The sequence below is a fragment of the Saccopteryx leptura genome, chromosome 1 (assembly GCF_036850995.1).
Source record: "Saccopteryx leptura isolate mSacLep1 chromosome 1, mSacLep1_pri_phased_curated, whole genome shotgun sequence".
Taxonomy (NCBI): Eukaryota; Metazoa; Chordata; class Mammalia; order Chiroptera; family Emballonuridae; genus Saccopteryx; species Saccopteryx leptura.
In genome coordinates, this window is record NC_089503.1 from 392,312,485 (window position 1) to 392,325,629 (window position 13,145).

At 43.9% G+C, this 13,145-nt stretch overlaps 1 protein-coding gene across 1 annotated transcript; it reads left to right on the forward strand.

The window, feature by feature from the left end:
* The first annotated feature begins 1,817 nt into the window (after window positions 1–1,817).
* On the forward strand, window positions 1,818–4,707 carry LOC136387873 (terminal nucleotidyltransferase 5D-like). Its single transcript, XM_066359991.1, has 2 exons — window positions 1,818–1,852; window positions 3,515–4,707. The coding sequence occupies exon 2, from the start codon at window positions 3,535–3,537 to the stop codon at window positions 4,705–4,707; it is 1,173 nt and encodes a 390-aa protein (XP_066216088.1). The 5' UTR covers window positions 1,818–1,852; window positions 3,515–3,534.
* The last annotated feature ends 8,438 nt before the right edge of the window (window positions 4,708–13,145 follow it).

Genomic DNA, 13,145 nt, shown 5'->3' on the forward strand with positions numbered 1-13,145 from the left:
ATAGCGATGCGACTCATTCTTGAAAACCAAATTTGAAAATGGCCAGTGCTAAAAAGGAACTGGTATTGAGACTTCCTTGCCAAACCTTTAAATGCTTTAGATTTGCGAGATCACCAGTGCGTTAAGGCATAAGTCATACAGCGTTTAGTGATACAACTGTTGTCCTAGTAAGTGTGGTCAATCACATACAAATTATGTGCACATAAAAATGAAAGCTTCCCAGAAGCATTCAGATAGCTTAGTCTCTGTATGACTTCCTCATGCTTTTTCAAATCTGTTAGAATAGCACACATCAATATTACAATTCCAAATTCAACATACATAACAAAATAAACTTTAGAATTACTATCTAATTAAAAACTTTGGAAATGTACAGCTTCCATTTTAAATGTTTATACTTTTATTATTTAAAACATTCATTCTTTGGCTGTTTTGAACCTAAAATGTATTTTACGATTCCTCTGGCCTGGCCAGGAGGTGGCGCAGTGGACAGAGCATCAGCCTGGGATGCAGAGGACCCGGGTTCGAAACCCTGAGGTCACCGGTTTGAGCGGGCTCATCTGGCAAAGGTCGCTGGCTTCAGCAAGGGGTCACTCAGCCTGCTGTAGCCCCCCCCTCATCCCAGCAAGGCACAGATGAGAAAGCAATCAGTGAACAACTGAAGTGCTGCAGCAAAGAATTGATGCTTCTCATCTCTCTCCCTTCCTGTCTGCCTATCCCTTTTCTTTCCCTCTCTCTGTCTGTCTCTTTTGCAAAAAATAAATTGAAAAATGGAGACCTGTTTCAGCTGTTAGCATATTACTTACAGACTACGTGGGTGAATTAGTTTGGTTGCCGTGGTGGAAGAATGCACAGTCATGCGGGATGTGAGGGAGGGAGGACACTTCCCTACACCATTCTGGACTGTTAGAAGCACAAGTGTTCGTCCTGTTTTTGTTAGGCGAGGCTGTGTTTCGACTTACACCAAAATTTGGGTTATGTCGCTGTCATAGGAATGAACTGTGTTGTAACTCAAGGGCCCCCTGTACTGTAAATTAAATAGAAGTAGCCAAATTATGAGGGATTAGGTGTTGCCATTTGGACTGCTGTTCCTTCTTTTTCCTCAGTTTTCTTTAGGTTAGTGGTTCTAAAAGTCTGGTTCTCTAACCCAGTGGTTCCCAACCTTTTCTGGGCCATGGACCGGTTTAATGTCAGAAAATATTTTCACGGACCGGCCTTTAGGGTGGGATGGATAAATGTATCACGTGACTGAGACAAGCGTCAAGAGTGAGTCTTAGATGGATGTAACAGAGGGAATCTGGTCATTTCTTAAAAATAAAACATCGTTCAGACTTAAATATAAATAAAACAGAAACAATGTGAGTTATTTATTCTTTCTCTGCAGACCGGTACCAAATGGCCTACAGACTGGTACCGGTCCACGGCCCGGGGGTTGGGGACCACTGCTCTAACCAGCATCATCAGCATCACCAGAGAACTTGGTATAAGTGCTAATATTCAGGTCCACCTCTGACCTTGAACAAGAAACTCTGGAGACGGGACCCCAAAATCTATGTGTTTACAAGCTCTCTATGTGTGCTAAAGTCATTCCTCCTCTCTCACTGTCTCTCCTCTCTCTCTCTCTCTCTATAATTTATAGCATTTCTGGCCAGCGGTCATCAGTTTACTTGTGGATTTGTATATAATATTTATCAGAAAACTCTATTGTTTGCTTTTTTGCTCCCTGCAGTTTTCCTGGTTGATTGATGACTTCATTTAGTGATAAGAAGAAAATTCTTACCTCTACGGAAGGGTCCACTGAATCATCTCACTAATTCAACTACAGAACGTTCTTGAAAGGAATCCCTCCAAGGTGAGTTTTAAGTCGTTCTCTTTGAAAATATTATCCCAATAGTATTACAGATATGAAGACAGGAATTAACCTTTTCTTTTCTTCCCGTAGTTGGAAGGACCACAGGGTGCTGGCAGGGAGGACGGTCACACCTTGTTATGCAAACAGCTCTTTGCAGCACTTGGTGAATCCCGGCAGCTCCTATGTTTTGCCCTGAGTTCCTAGTAAACTTACCCAGTGAAACAATGGAAACCACTGTGTTCTGAATCCAGTACTTACTGTGGGCAGATGCATTAAAGGCTCACTGATGCTGCCTAAGCTAACTGGAAAAGGAGAAAGCTTTCAGGATCAATGGGGGGACAGCAGAGAGTCAGGATTTGTATGTTCTGCCAAAGGGTGAACTAACGTTGATATTCACGTTTAGAGAAGAATAATTAGAAATGTCAGATTTTGTCCTTATGTTTGGATTTATGTGGAAAACTATGGAAGGATTTTTGCCTTGAATTTGGGCTTTCAGTCCCTAAAAATATAGCTTTATATTACATCCTGAATGAGTACACTTTTAGTAACTCAGACCTGTCCTGTCCTAAGACAGGAATGTATACAATGTGGATGAATCTGTTGAAGTCTTCACACTTTTAACATGACAGTCATCCAGAGATCATATTTAGCCATGGTCTTTGGTTCAGCTCTTCAAATTAAATTTCCCAATAAGTTTTGGAATGTTTTTGTCTTTGAGATAGTGTAGGTATTTGATTCTGCTATATGACATGTAACAGTTGAATGCTGAGCCATAATCCACACATGAAGCCAGTTTTTACTATTTTAATGTCATATTTGAAATTTTTACTTACAACATTGTATTGATATTATACATTATGTGAAAATGAATAGCAGATGTACCAAAGAAGCGTAATGTTACTCTCATATCTTAATCATCCTTGTTCACAGAGGTAAGTCAGGTGGAAGTGAGAGGTTTTTCAGATCAATATAAATCACATATTTATTCCATTGCAAAATCTATTTCATTATATTTTTGTGTTCATATACGTCTATATGTGTACGTGTGTGGGCCACAAATATACTATCACAATAATGTGTGTATCATGTATTTATTTTCATAATGATAATTATGCTTTTTTCTAAGGCTATTTTAAAACTTCTAATTTGCATATATATATCACACAGAATTACTTCATGATTTTGGGTTAAATATGTTATATATTACTTTTGAACATTATGCCATTATTATACCATTCAGTCAGTTGGGTGTAACACATAGACATGCTATTTTTATCTCAATTTAAATATATAATACTTAACTTAAATAATGCATTACAGTTATCTCATGCAAAATTTGTAACAAATAGAATCATTATAGTATTACATGAGTAAAAATTAAGAAAAGCCACCATTCTACATAAAAAATTACAATTCTAACAAATCCCTGAGAATGTCTGTTTGAATTCACTAATATCAATACATATAACAATTTCAACATAATCCCAGCAGCTTTATTTCACTTGAAGATGAAACCACAGTTAGATACATTGATAATTTACTTTCTGGTACTAGTTTGGTTTATGTTAAGGATCAGTCTATTTTTAACTTTCTCATAGGCTTTGGCTACAACACTCGTTTCAAGACGCTCACATCTCCTCTCATGTCCTGCTTGCTTTCCAGTGACCTGCAGACCCGGCACAATGTCTGAGACTGGATTCAGCAGCCTCACTTGGGATCAAGTCCTAATACTGGATCAGGTGTTAGATGACGTCATTCCAATTCACGGAAGGGGGAACTTCCCCACCCTGGAGGTAAAACCGAAGTGTATCATTCATGTTGTGAAAGACCAGCTGATAGAGCAAGGCATCATTGTGAAAGACACCCGGCTCAACGGCTCCACGGCCAGCTACATACTCGCCAGCCACAGCGGAATCAGCTACAAGGACCTGGACGTCATTTTTGGTGTCGAGCTGCCAAACGATCACGAGTTTCAGGTGGTTAAGGATGCAGTTCTAGGGTGTCTATTCGAGTTTTTACCCAGCGGTGTCGAAAAGGCCAAGATCAGCCTCCAGACCATGAAAGAGGCTTATGTGCAGAAGATGGTGAAAGTGTGCAACAAGCACGACCGCTGGAGCCTCATCTCGCTCTCCAATAACACGGGGAAGAACGTGGAGCTGAAGTTCGTGAGCTCACTCAGAAGGCAGTTTGAATTCAGCGTGGACTCCTTTCAGATCCTCCTGGACCCCATCCTAGACTTCTACAGTGAAACGGACGCGAAGCTCACCCAAGAGTCCTGCCCGGTGGTGGTGGCAGAAAGCATGTATGGAGACTTCCAAGAAGCGCTGACGCATCTGCAGCGCAAGCTGATATCGACCCGGAGACCCGAGGAGATCCGAGGCGGCGGCCTCCTGAAGTACAGCGACCTGCTGACGCGCGACTTCAAGCCGGCCTGCGCGGCGGAGATCAAGAGCCTGGAGCGCTACATGTGCTCCCGGTTCTTCATCGACTTCCCGGACGTGGCGGAGCAGCAGCGGAAGATCGAGGCCTACCTGCACAACCACTTCATCGGCGAGGAGAGGTGCAAGTACGACTACCTCATGACCCTGCGCGGGGTGGTGAACGAGAGCACCGTCTGCCTCATGGGCCACGACCGGCGGCAGACCATCAACATGATCACCCTGATGGCCCTGAAGGTCCTCGGGGAGCAGAACGTGCTCCCCAGCACCGACAGCGTCACCTGCTTCTACCACCCCGCCCCCTACTTCGCCTCGGAGGGCGGGTACCCCTCCTACTACGTGGGGGCCGGGCCGCCCCCCATCTTCTTCCAGCCCTACCTGCCGCAGCACCCCCAGGCGCCACGGGGCGTGGTCTAGAGACCGTGCAGCGCAAACTCGGCTTTCAGGAAACACCTTCTGAAAAAGCAACTTTCCAAATTCCACAAAATTTAAGATCTATTTTTTATTTTTATGGAGCTACTATTTTCCATCGATTATAGCTTAAACATCGTAGCAAATATAACACCATCTGTGAACTGACCATTTCAAAAACTCTCAGGTGTTATTGGTTAGCTGTAAAACCTGTCAGATGTGGTGGTGGACCTCTTTGAATACTTTTCGAATCTTACTACTGATGACTTCCAAATGTGCGGTGACCAACGCGTTTGAAATGTCTGCGTCCTGGACTAAAGTATAAAAGAGGTGAAGATGCCAGCATTCAATCAGTTTCTTTCCTGTGTTCACTTCATTTTCCTTTTCTACTGAACCTTACCATCAATGGATTTCCTATACTCAATAGAAATGACTAATCTCAGTGACATTAAAAATTCTTGAATTTGCAAGCCTTTATATGATTTCTCAATTAAATTGGGTTAGTTACAAAATCCTATAGTTTGAAGGAACCTTGAAAAAATGGTGCTGGAAAAACACAGGGCATCAGTCAGTTAGCAACTATCCAGCGAGTTCATGTGTGGACTGGAGGAATAGTGTCTGTCATCTGCTGCGTGACCAGCACTGTGACTATATATTTATATATAGGTTTCTTCATCCCCCCTCCCCAGATATGTTCAAAAGAATGAAATGACCAACTCTGCCTATGAAATTTCCCATCTATTAAAAAGAGACTTTAAATGGTAAATAGCAAACCCCAGGCAGAGCTTTGTAGTCGTGGCATGTATCATTTTTATGACCCGCTTGAGCCTCTTCATAGATCTGAAGACATTCAGTGTTAATAAGTGAAAATATTTTAATGTAACCAAATGAAGCATTGTTTAATTTTGCCCTTACCAAAGATCAGTTTTTACTTGATTACTCGAGTAACTCTTGTGTGAGTTTTTCTTGTTATTTTTTAAAATTTATTCATTTTTAGAGAGGAGAGAGAGGGAGAGAGAGAGACAGAGAGGAGAGAGAAGGGGGGAGGAGCTGGAAGCATCAACTCCCATATGTGCCTTGACCAGGCAAGCCCAGGCTTTTGAACTGGCGACCTCAGCATTTCCAGGTCAACGTTTTATCCACCTTGAGTTTTTCTATAACACTCATTCACTCAGCAGCTACATATATTCACCAGGTCTCTGAACATCTGTCTACTCAGTGCTTCTAATGTGCCGCTATCAAATCACCAGTGTGAGTAAAACAGTCTTTTCTTTGCATGATGAATAAGATAGTTCGTGGCAAAAAGGATCCGCTATGACGGGGCGGGCGGAGCTGTGCTGTGAGGACATAGATGAGGCCGTCAGAAAACTTCAGTGTTTTTAAATTGCTTCTCACTGTTTTATGAGTTTCCGTGTCAGTTTTCACGAACCGTTCCGAGCTTTTCCATCATAGCGTGATCCAGACAGGCGTATTCTGAGACTTGGTCACGAACAGACTGTGCTTACTCTTTCTTCTCTGTGTTACAGTGTTGGACGCAAGAAGTACACCAAATACGGCATTTTCAAACAGCCAAAGTTTTTCAGGTGTTTTATATTACAGCAGCCATGACTATCAGTATATTTTTAAAGGATTATATTTTAAAATGTGTGTGTGTATATATATATATTTATGTATGTATGTATATATATATCATTATATATATATAGAGAGAGAGAGTGAGGGGTTAGTCATTCAATGTTGAGGCTTTAAAAAGTATGGATTCATCTTCTTGCTTAGGAAAGATAAAGAATTAATCCTTTATTAAAGAGAAAATTCAGTAATCTATCAACAGAATGTGTCAGCTAAAAATGATTGACCTTTCCGCCCTAAGTCCTCTCTGGTGTTCAGTTTTTGAGAGAGCTTGGATATAAAACTGAAGGAGTGTGTGCTCAATGAGCAGATCCTAAAAAACAGAACAAACAAAAAACCTCCAAAAGATACAGGAATTGTTTCTAAGAATGTAGAAGAACTGTGACAGTGATGAGTTACGGGTGAGGCTCCGAGCCTGCCTGGGTCGCAGTCCGTGCTGACTTGCCCGGTTCCGAGGTTGTGACAAACATCTCATCCCCCAGGTGCACCCTCAGCTTCCTCTGGCCCTGTTGAAAATTTGAACTCCTTCCCGAAAAAGCACATTCCCTGTGGTATTCTCCTAAAGCTTTGAATCCTACTGGGAGAATGGCCTACGCCCTCCTAAGATTTCATCACTTGTTTTCACTGTGATTACAAGGCTTACCATTGGCATGGAAGCCTCTCTCTCAAGAGAGAGTCCAAACCCGCTGAATAGGAATGATATCACTAAAGATCAAGCTGTAGCATAATCTGTCATGGGTTTCTTTGTGTCAGTGTCACTAAGTGAGGCTGCCCTTTGCTCCCAACTGAGAAGGACAACATAAGAAAAAAAAAAAAAGGAGAGAAAAATCTTTTATATACAGAATGTGACTTCTATCCAAAATTTAAAAAATAATCACTTCTAACATAATATTTTTAAATAAAAACTGGTATTAGATAGTCATTGACATTTAAAATTTATGTTTTAAAAAGTTTTTTTTTTTTATTTCTTATGAATGTTTACCTCCCTCTGGTAAAATTAGTCAACTCAAACATATATTAATGGATTATTTGAATAGAGAGGATTAAAAATGATGTCCTTTAAGTCTTATACATGACCTCCTTGAACAAAAGGATTTCTACATAAATTAGTGTACGGTTTTGGGAGTTTTGTTAGGGTAACTTTGAGACATAGTACTCAGGACATAGTTTTAAAAAGCAATGGTCGCTTAGACAGTGAACTTCAAACGACTTCTGTCTAATTACAACTCCTCCAGATGTATAATATTATCAGGTAAATGTTTTCAGATAGTGTCAACTACTAAAACATGAAAATTACCACAGCTTATAATTAGGTCTACTTTTATTTATTTATTTATTTATTTATTTTTCATTTTTCTGAAGCTGGAAACGGAGAGACAGTCTGACAGACTCCTGCATGCGCCCCGCCGGGATCCACCCGGCACGCCCACCCGGGGCGATCAATGCTCTGCCCACCAGGGGGCGATGCTCTGCCCATCCTGGGCGTCGCCATGTTGCGACCAGAGCCACTCTAGCGCCTGAGGCAGAGGCCACAGAGCCATCCCCAGCGCCCGGGCCATCTTTGCTCCAATGGAGCCTTGGCTGCGGGAGGAGAAGAGAGAGACAGAGAGGAAAGCGCGGCGGAGGGGTGGAGAAGCAAATGGGCGCTTCTCCTGTGTGCCCTGGCCGGGAATCGAACCCGGGTCCTCCGCACGCTAGGCTGACGCTCTACCGCTGAGCCAACCGGCCAGGGCCTAATTAGGTCTACTTTTAAAAGCACCTAAAGACATCTTCAAAGTGAAATGAACCATCCTCCAGATAGACAGTGCATATACTAAAACAGAGAACAGGCAGAAGGGGGTTGTCTGCTGTGGAAATGCACGGGGCCGCCTCTAATATTCTCTCAGGAGGTCTGTATGAAATTCAGGGACTGTTCACTAAGTCAAGGAGAGCACTACACCGCTGAGGAAGGGACATACAGACCGTCATGCTGACAGTTTACAGAAAGGGTGGCAGGTGATTCATTTTCCTGAAAACCAAGGTGTGTAACCCCTCCTTTTTCTTCTGCCTTTTCATTGTCTACTAAAATGATACCTCTCTGTGCTCACAGTGGTAAGACACAAGAAAGAAATGAAGTCTAGGGGCAATTTATCGCCTGTTGTCTTTAACCAAATGATAACATGACCCAGTTCCAACTTCAGTTTCTAGTAGAGGGAGAGTTAGAAATATCAGTTGTTCACCCGGAGAGAACTGGGATCACACACGGCCCCCCTGGGGAGAATGTGGCTTTCAGGAATGCACTGCAGAGAATCCGGTCTAGGACCTCTGGTTTTTCAAGGTTTCTCTGACAGCTCTGCCATTCAAAGGCCGTTATTCTAGAGATAAACAATAACTTTTCAGTTCTTTAAAAACTCTGAAATTCTAGGCAACTGAATGTCAGATTGCATGGCTGGCTGTTCCCTCAGAGTTCAGACTAATGCAAATTATAAACTAACCTTATTTTACTAAGAGATAGGTAAAGCCTGACCAGGAGGTGGCGCAGTGGATAGAGCGTCAGACTGGACGCAGAGGACCCAGGTTTGAAACCCTGAGGTCGCCGGCTTGAGCAAGGGGTCACTCACTGTGCTGTAGCCCCCTGGTCAAGGCACATATGAGAAAGCAATCAATGAACAGCTAAGGTGCTGCAACGAAGAATTGATGCTTCTCATCTCTCTCCCTTCCTGTCTGTTTGTCCCTATCTGTCCCTCTTTATGTCTCTCTCTGTCACACACACACAAAAGAAATAGTTAAAATCATTTTAAGCATTTTTATGTGCTTTTGTATAATTCTTTTAAAAATGTTAGATTAGAAATTGCATTTCAGTTTCAATTAGTATATATAAAAATGATAAGTCAAACCAATTAAACATTCTTTTTTTTTAGTGGAGAGGAGGGGAGATAGTGAAGGAGAGTCCCCCATGCATCCTGACCTGGATCCCTTCTGGGACCAATGCTCAAGTACTGAGCTATTTTTAGCACCTGAGGCTGATGCACTTAGACTAACCAAGCCACTGGCTGCAGGAGGGGAAGAGGGAGAGATAGGAGAGAGGGAGAGGGAGAGAAGCAGATGGTTGCTTCTCCAGTGTGCCCTGACTGGTAATCAAACCTGGGACATCCATATGCTGGGTCGATGCTCTTATCTACTGAGCCAACTGGCCAGGGCCAAAACAGGTTTTTTTTGTTTTTTGGTTTTTTTTACAGAGGCAGAGATAGACAGGGACAGACAGACAGGAACAGAGAGAGATGAGAAGCATCAATCATCAGTTTCTTGTTGCGCGTTGCGACTTCTTAGTTGTTCATTGATTGCTTTCTCACATGTGCCTTGACCGCAGGCCTTCAGCAGACCGAGTAACCCCTTGCTGGAGCCAGCGACCTTGTGTCTAAGCTGGTGAGCTCTTTGCTCAAGCCAGATGAGCCCGCACTCAAGCTGGCGACCTCAGGGTCTCGAACTTGGGTCCTTCCGCATCCCAGTCCGATGCTCTATCCACTGCGCCACCACCTGGTCAGGCCAAAACAGGTTTTTTTTATATTGGCAAACATACTTTTATTTTCAGAAGACATAACAAAGATAACAGGAACCTTTTGTAAACCCAGGCACAACAAACATATATTTTCTGTTAAGAATGTTAAAAGATATTAATTAAATTTAAGCCAATAATAATAAATGCTTTTCTGGATATATATATATATATATATATATATATATATATATATATATGCTTTTTAAAATTTTTTTGACAGAGTCAGAGAGAGGGACAGATAGGGACAGACAAGAAGGGAGAGATGAGAGGCATCAGTTCCTCGTGTGGCTTCTTAGTTGTTCATTGATTGCTTTCTCACATGTGCCCTGACCAGGTGGGCTACAGCATAGTGAGTGACCCCTTCCTCGAGCCAGTGACCTTGGAGTTCAAGCTAGCGACTTTTGGGCTCAAGATGGCAACCATAGGGTCATGTCTATGATCCCATGCTCAAGCCAAGTGACCCTGTGCTCAGGCTGGCGACCTCTGGGCCTTGAACCTGGGTCCTCTGCATCCCAGTCTGACGCTCTATCCACTGCGCCACTCTATTCCTGGTCAGGCAGGAATAATTGTATATTTTATTATTTATGTAAACAGCATTATTAATAGTTGTAGAGAAAGCAAGACTTCATTTGTCCTTGGCAGCCTTTCAAGAAGGCCAAAGAGAAGGGAGGAGATGGTCCGCTGAGCAGCTTGGATTTTAAAAGTGCTCCCTTTTCTTCCCTTACACTGAGGGTGTGGACAGCCCCCCTAGGGTCTGGAGTGGCATTAATTCTCCTACTGTTCTCAGTATTACAGCAATTCTCAGATCCTGAGGAGGAGGGTTTAAGATGAGTAAAAGACTTTCTGTTTCTCTGAGTTGTACTGTCTGGAAAGAGGAGGGAGATCTTTCACTCCTGGGGTGTCTCCCCTGGACTTATTAACCAGGACTGTGAACAATGGTAAGTGACCTTTACAAGGTCCAGATGACACAAAGCCTAAACAGCAGAGAGAGCGCTCCCAGTGTGCACAGAACAGTAAGAATTCCGGGCGGGCGGACGGACGGATGAGAGCTCTCAGACCGATATTAACCCCCCCCCCCCATTGCTCAAACAACGGAGGTACAGAGGGAGGGTCCCTGGGTGGGTCTTTGGTGTTAGGACGCGTTGAGGCCAGGAGGAGGGAGGGGTTAGTGGGCGGCTGTTTTGGACAAAGTATGCGGGAGGCTCTGAACTGTGTCAAGATGACTCGCCCCAAGTTGGGAGTGGGACACTTCCGGAGGAAAAAGTGTGTGAATGGGGTGTTGAGAAGGACGCAGCTGAGTGACAGTGTGGTCCAAGGTCCAGAGACAAAGCCACCAACTCCGACTGCAGAGACCTGAGGAGGAGGAGGAGAGGGTCCAGGGAGTTCCTGTGGAGCAGAGTACGTGGCCTTCCATGTTACTGAAAACAAGAGAGAGAGAGAGAGAGAGAGAGAGAGAGAGAGACAGGGGGAGAGAGAGGGAGAGAGAGAGAGAGGGACAGAGAGGGAGATGGGGAGAGGGAGAGAGGGAGAGGGGGGAGAGGGAGAGAGGGAGAGGGAGGGAGAGAGAGGGAGAGAGGGAGAGGGGGAGAGAGAGAGGGAAAGAGAGGGAGAGAGAGAGGGAGAGAGGGAGAGAGAGGGAGAGGGGGAGAGAGAGGGACAGAGAGAGGGACAGAGAGAGAGAGGGACAGAGAGGGAGATGGGGAGAGAGGGAGAGGGAGGGAGAGAGAGGGAGAGAGGGAGGGAGAGAGAGAGAGAGAGAGAGAGAGAGAGAGAGAGATTTACCTGCTATGACTGCAGTTGCTGGTTTACTGTCAGCCCTCTACTCGCTCTCCCTGCACATTCTACTCTCTGTCCAAAACCAAGAAGCAGCCTTTTAACTATAGAGTCGACGACATCTCTCTCTGTTTAAATCCCTCAGTGAATTCCCATGACTCTCAGATTAAAGTGCAAACTATTTACCCTGTCCTTCCTGTGCCTGGTTGTCCCTCACACCTCATCCTGAGCCCAGGGCCCCAGGCTGGGTCTCGTGCATGCGGGGCGAGCTGGTTACTAGCTAATGCAGGGAATTTTATTTGCTGCTTGTGCCTGAAGAGAAGTCTCTGCCCTGCTCCTAGCTCAAGGAGGTGCTGGTTGCGAGTTGAATCCTGTCCCTCCAAAAAAGGTTCACTGAAGTTTTTACCCCCCGCACGTCACCATGTGACATGATTTGGGAATAGGGCCACATCACGTGTGATTGATTAGTTAGGATGGGATCACACTGCAGTGGAGAGGAACTCTGATACCACGTGACTGGTGGTGTCCTCACAGGAAGGGCACAAGGACTGAGATAGGATGTCCCGTCAAGACCGAGGGGAAGACTGTAGTTGTGCTACGACAAACCAGAGGATGCCCAGGGCTGCAACCTGTGAGAGGGGCAAGAATTCTCCTAGAAGCTCCGGTGAAAACGACGGTCCGACCCACAGGTTGATTTTGGACTTTCTGTCTCCTGAACTGTGAGCGACTTTCTATTATTGTCTTAAGTCACCGTGTTTGTGCTACATTTTTTCCCCCCTAAAGCTCTAGGAAACTAATGCAGTAATTAATAAATATTGTTAAATAAAATAATAGTTGCATTTGTACTTTTGTATTACATTCAGATCTTTTTACTTGAAGCGAATACTGTATTCTTGCTCTTAAAAGAAATAACACGGCCATGACATTCCAACTTTTTAAAGTTTCCTCCCAGTTTTTGTTTCTTTATTGTACGAAATGTGTAAGTGTGTAATATTAACATTTTGCTCTAAAACCAGAATGCTAGATTTGAGATTCGGGCAAGGAATGATCAGATTAGCCCACAGCTGGGCAGGTGGACTTAGGTGGACACTTTTCTTGTGCCTTTTCCCAGAAGGCACTGCCTCTGTAGTTGTTCCAAGTATTCCCCATTTGATCTTTAAATTTGGGAAGCCTCATTATTAGGACTAATTAGATCAGTGAAGACCTTCTGCTTCACCTTTCTCGTCTTCATTGCAGCGAGAGGGCCGTGACCGACCATCTGCCTCCCTGTGTCGGTGTGGAAGTGAAGCAGACGGAAGGGTTCTCTACATTCTCCAAAGGAACCTTATCTTTCCTCCTCAGTCCACTCCCCTCTAGATTAGGAGATATGAGTGATACTTTTAAAATTTGTTCAAGTGTTTTACAGTTATTATTGACCTCAACCTCATCATTGAACCACGCCTCAAGAAGTAGGGATAGCCTGACCAGGCGGTGGTGCGGTGCACAGAGCGTTAGACCGGGGATG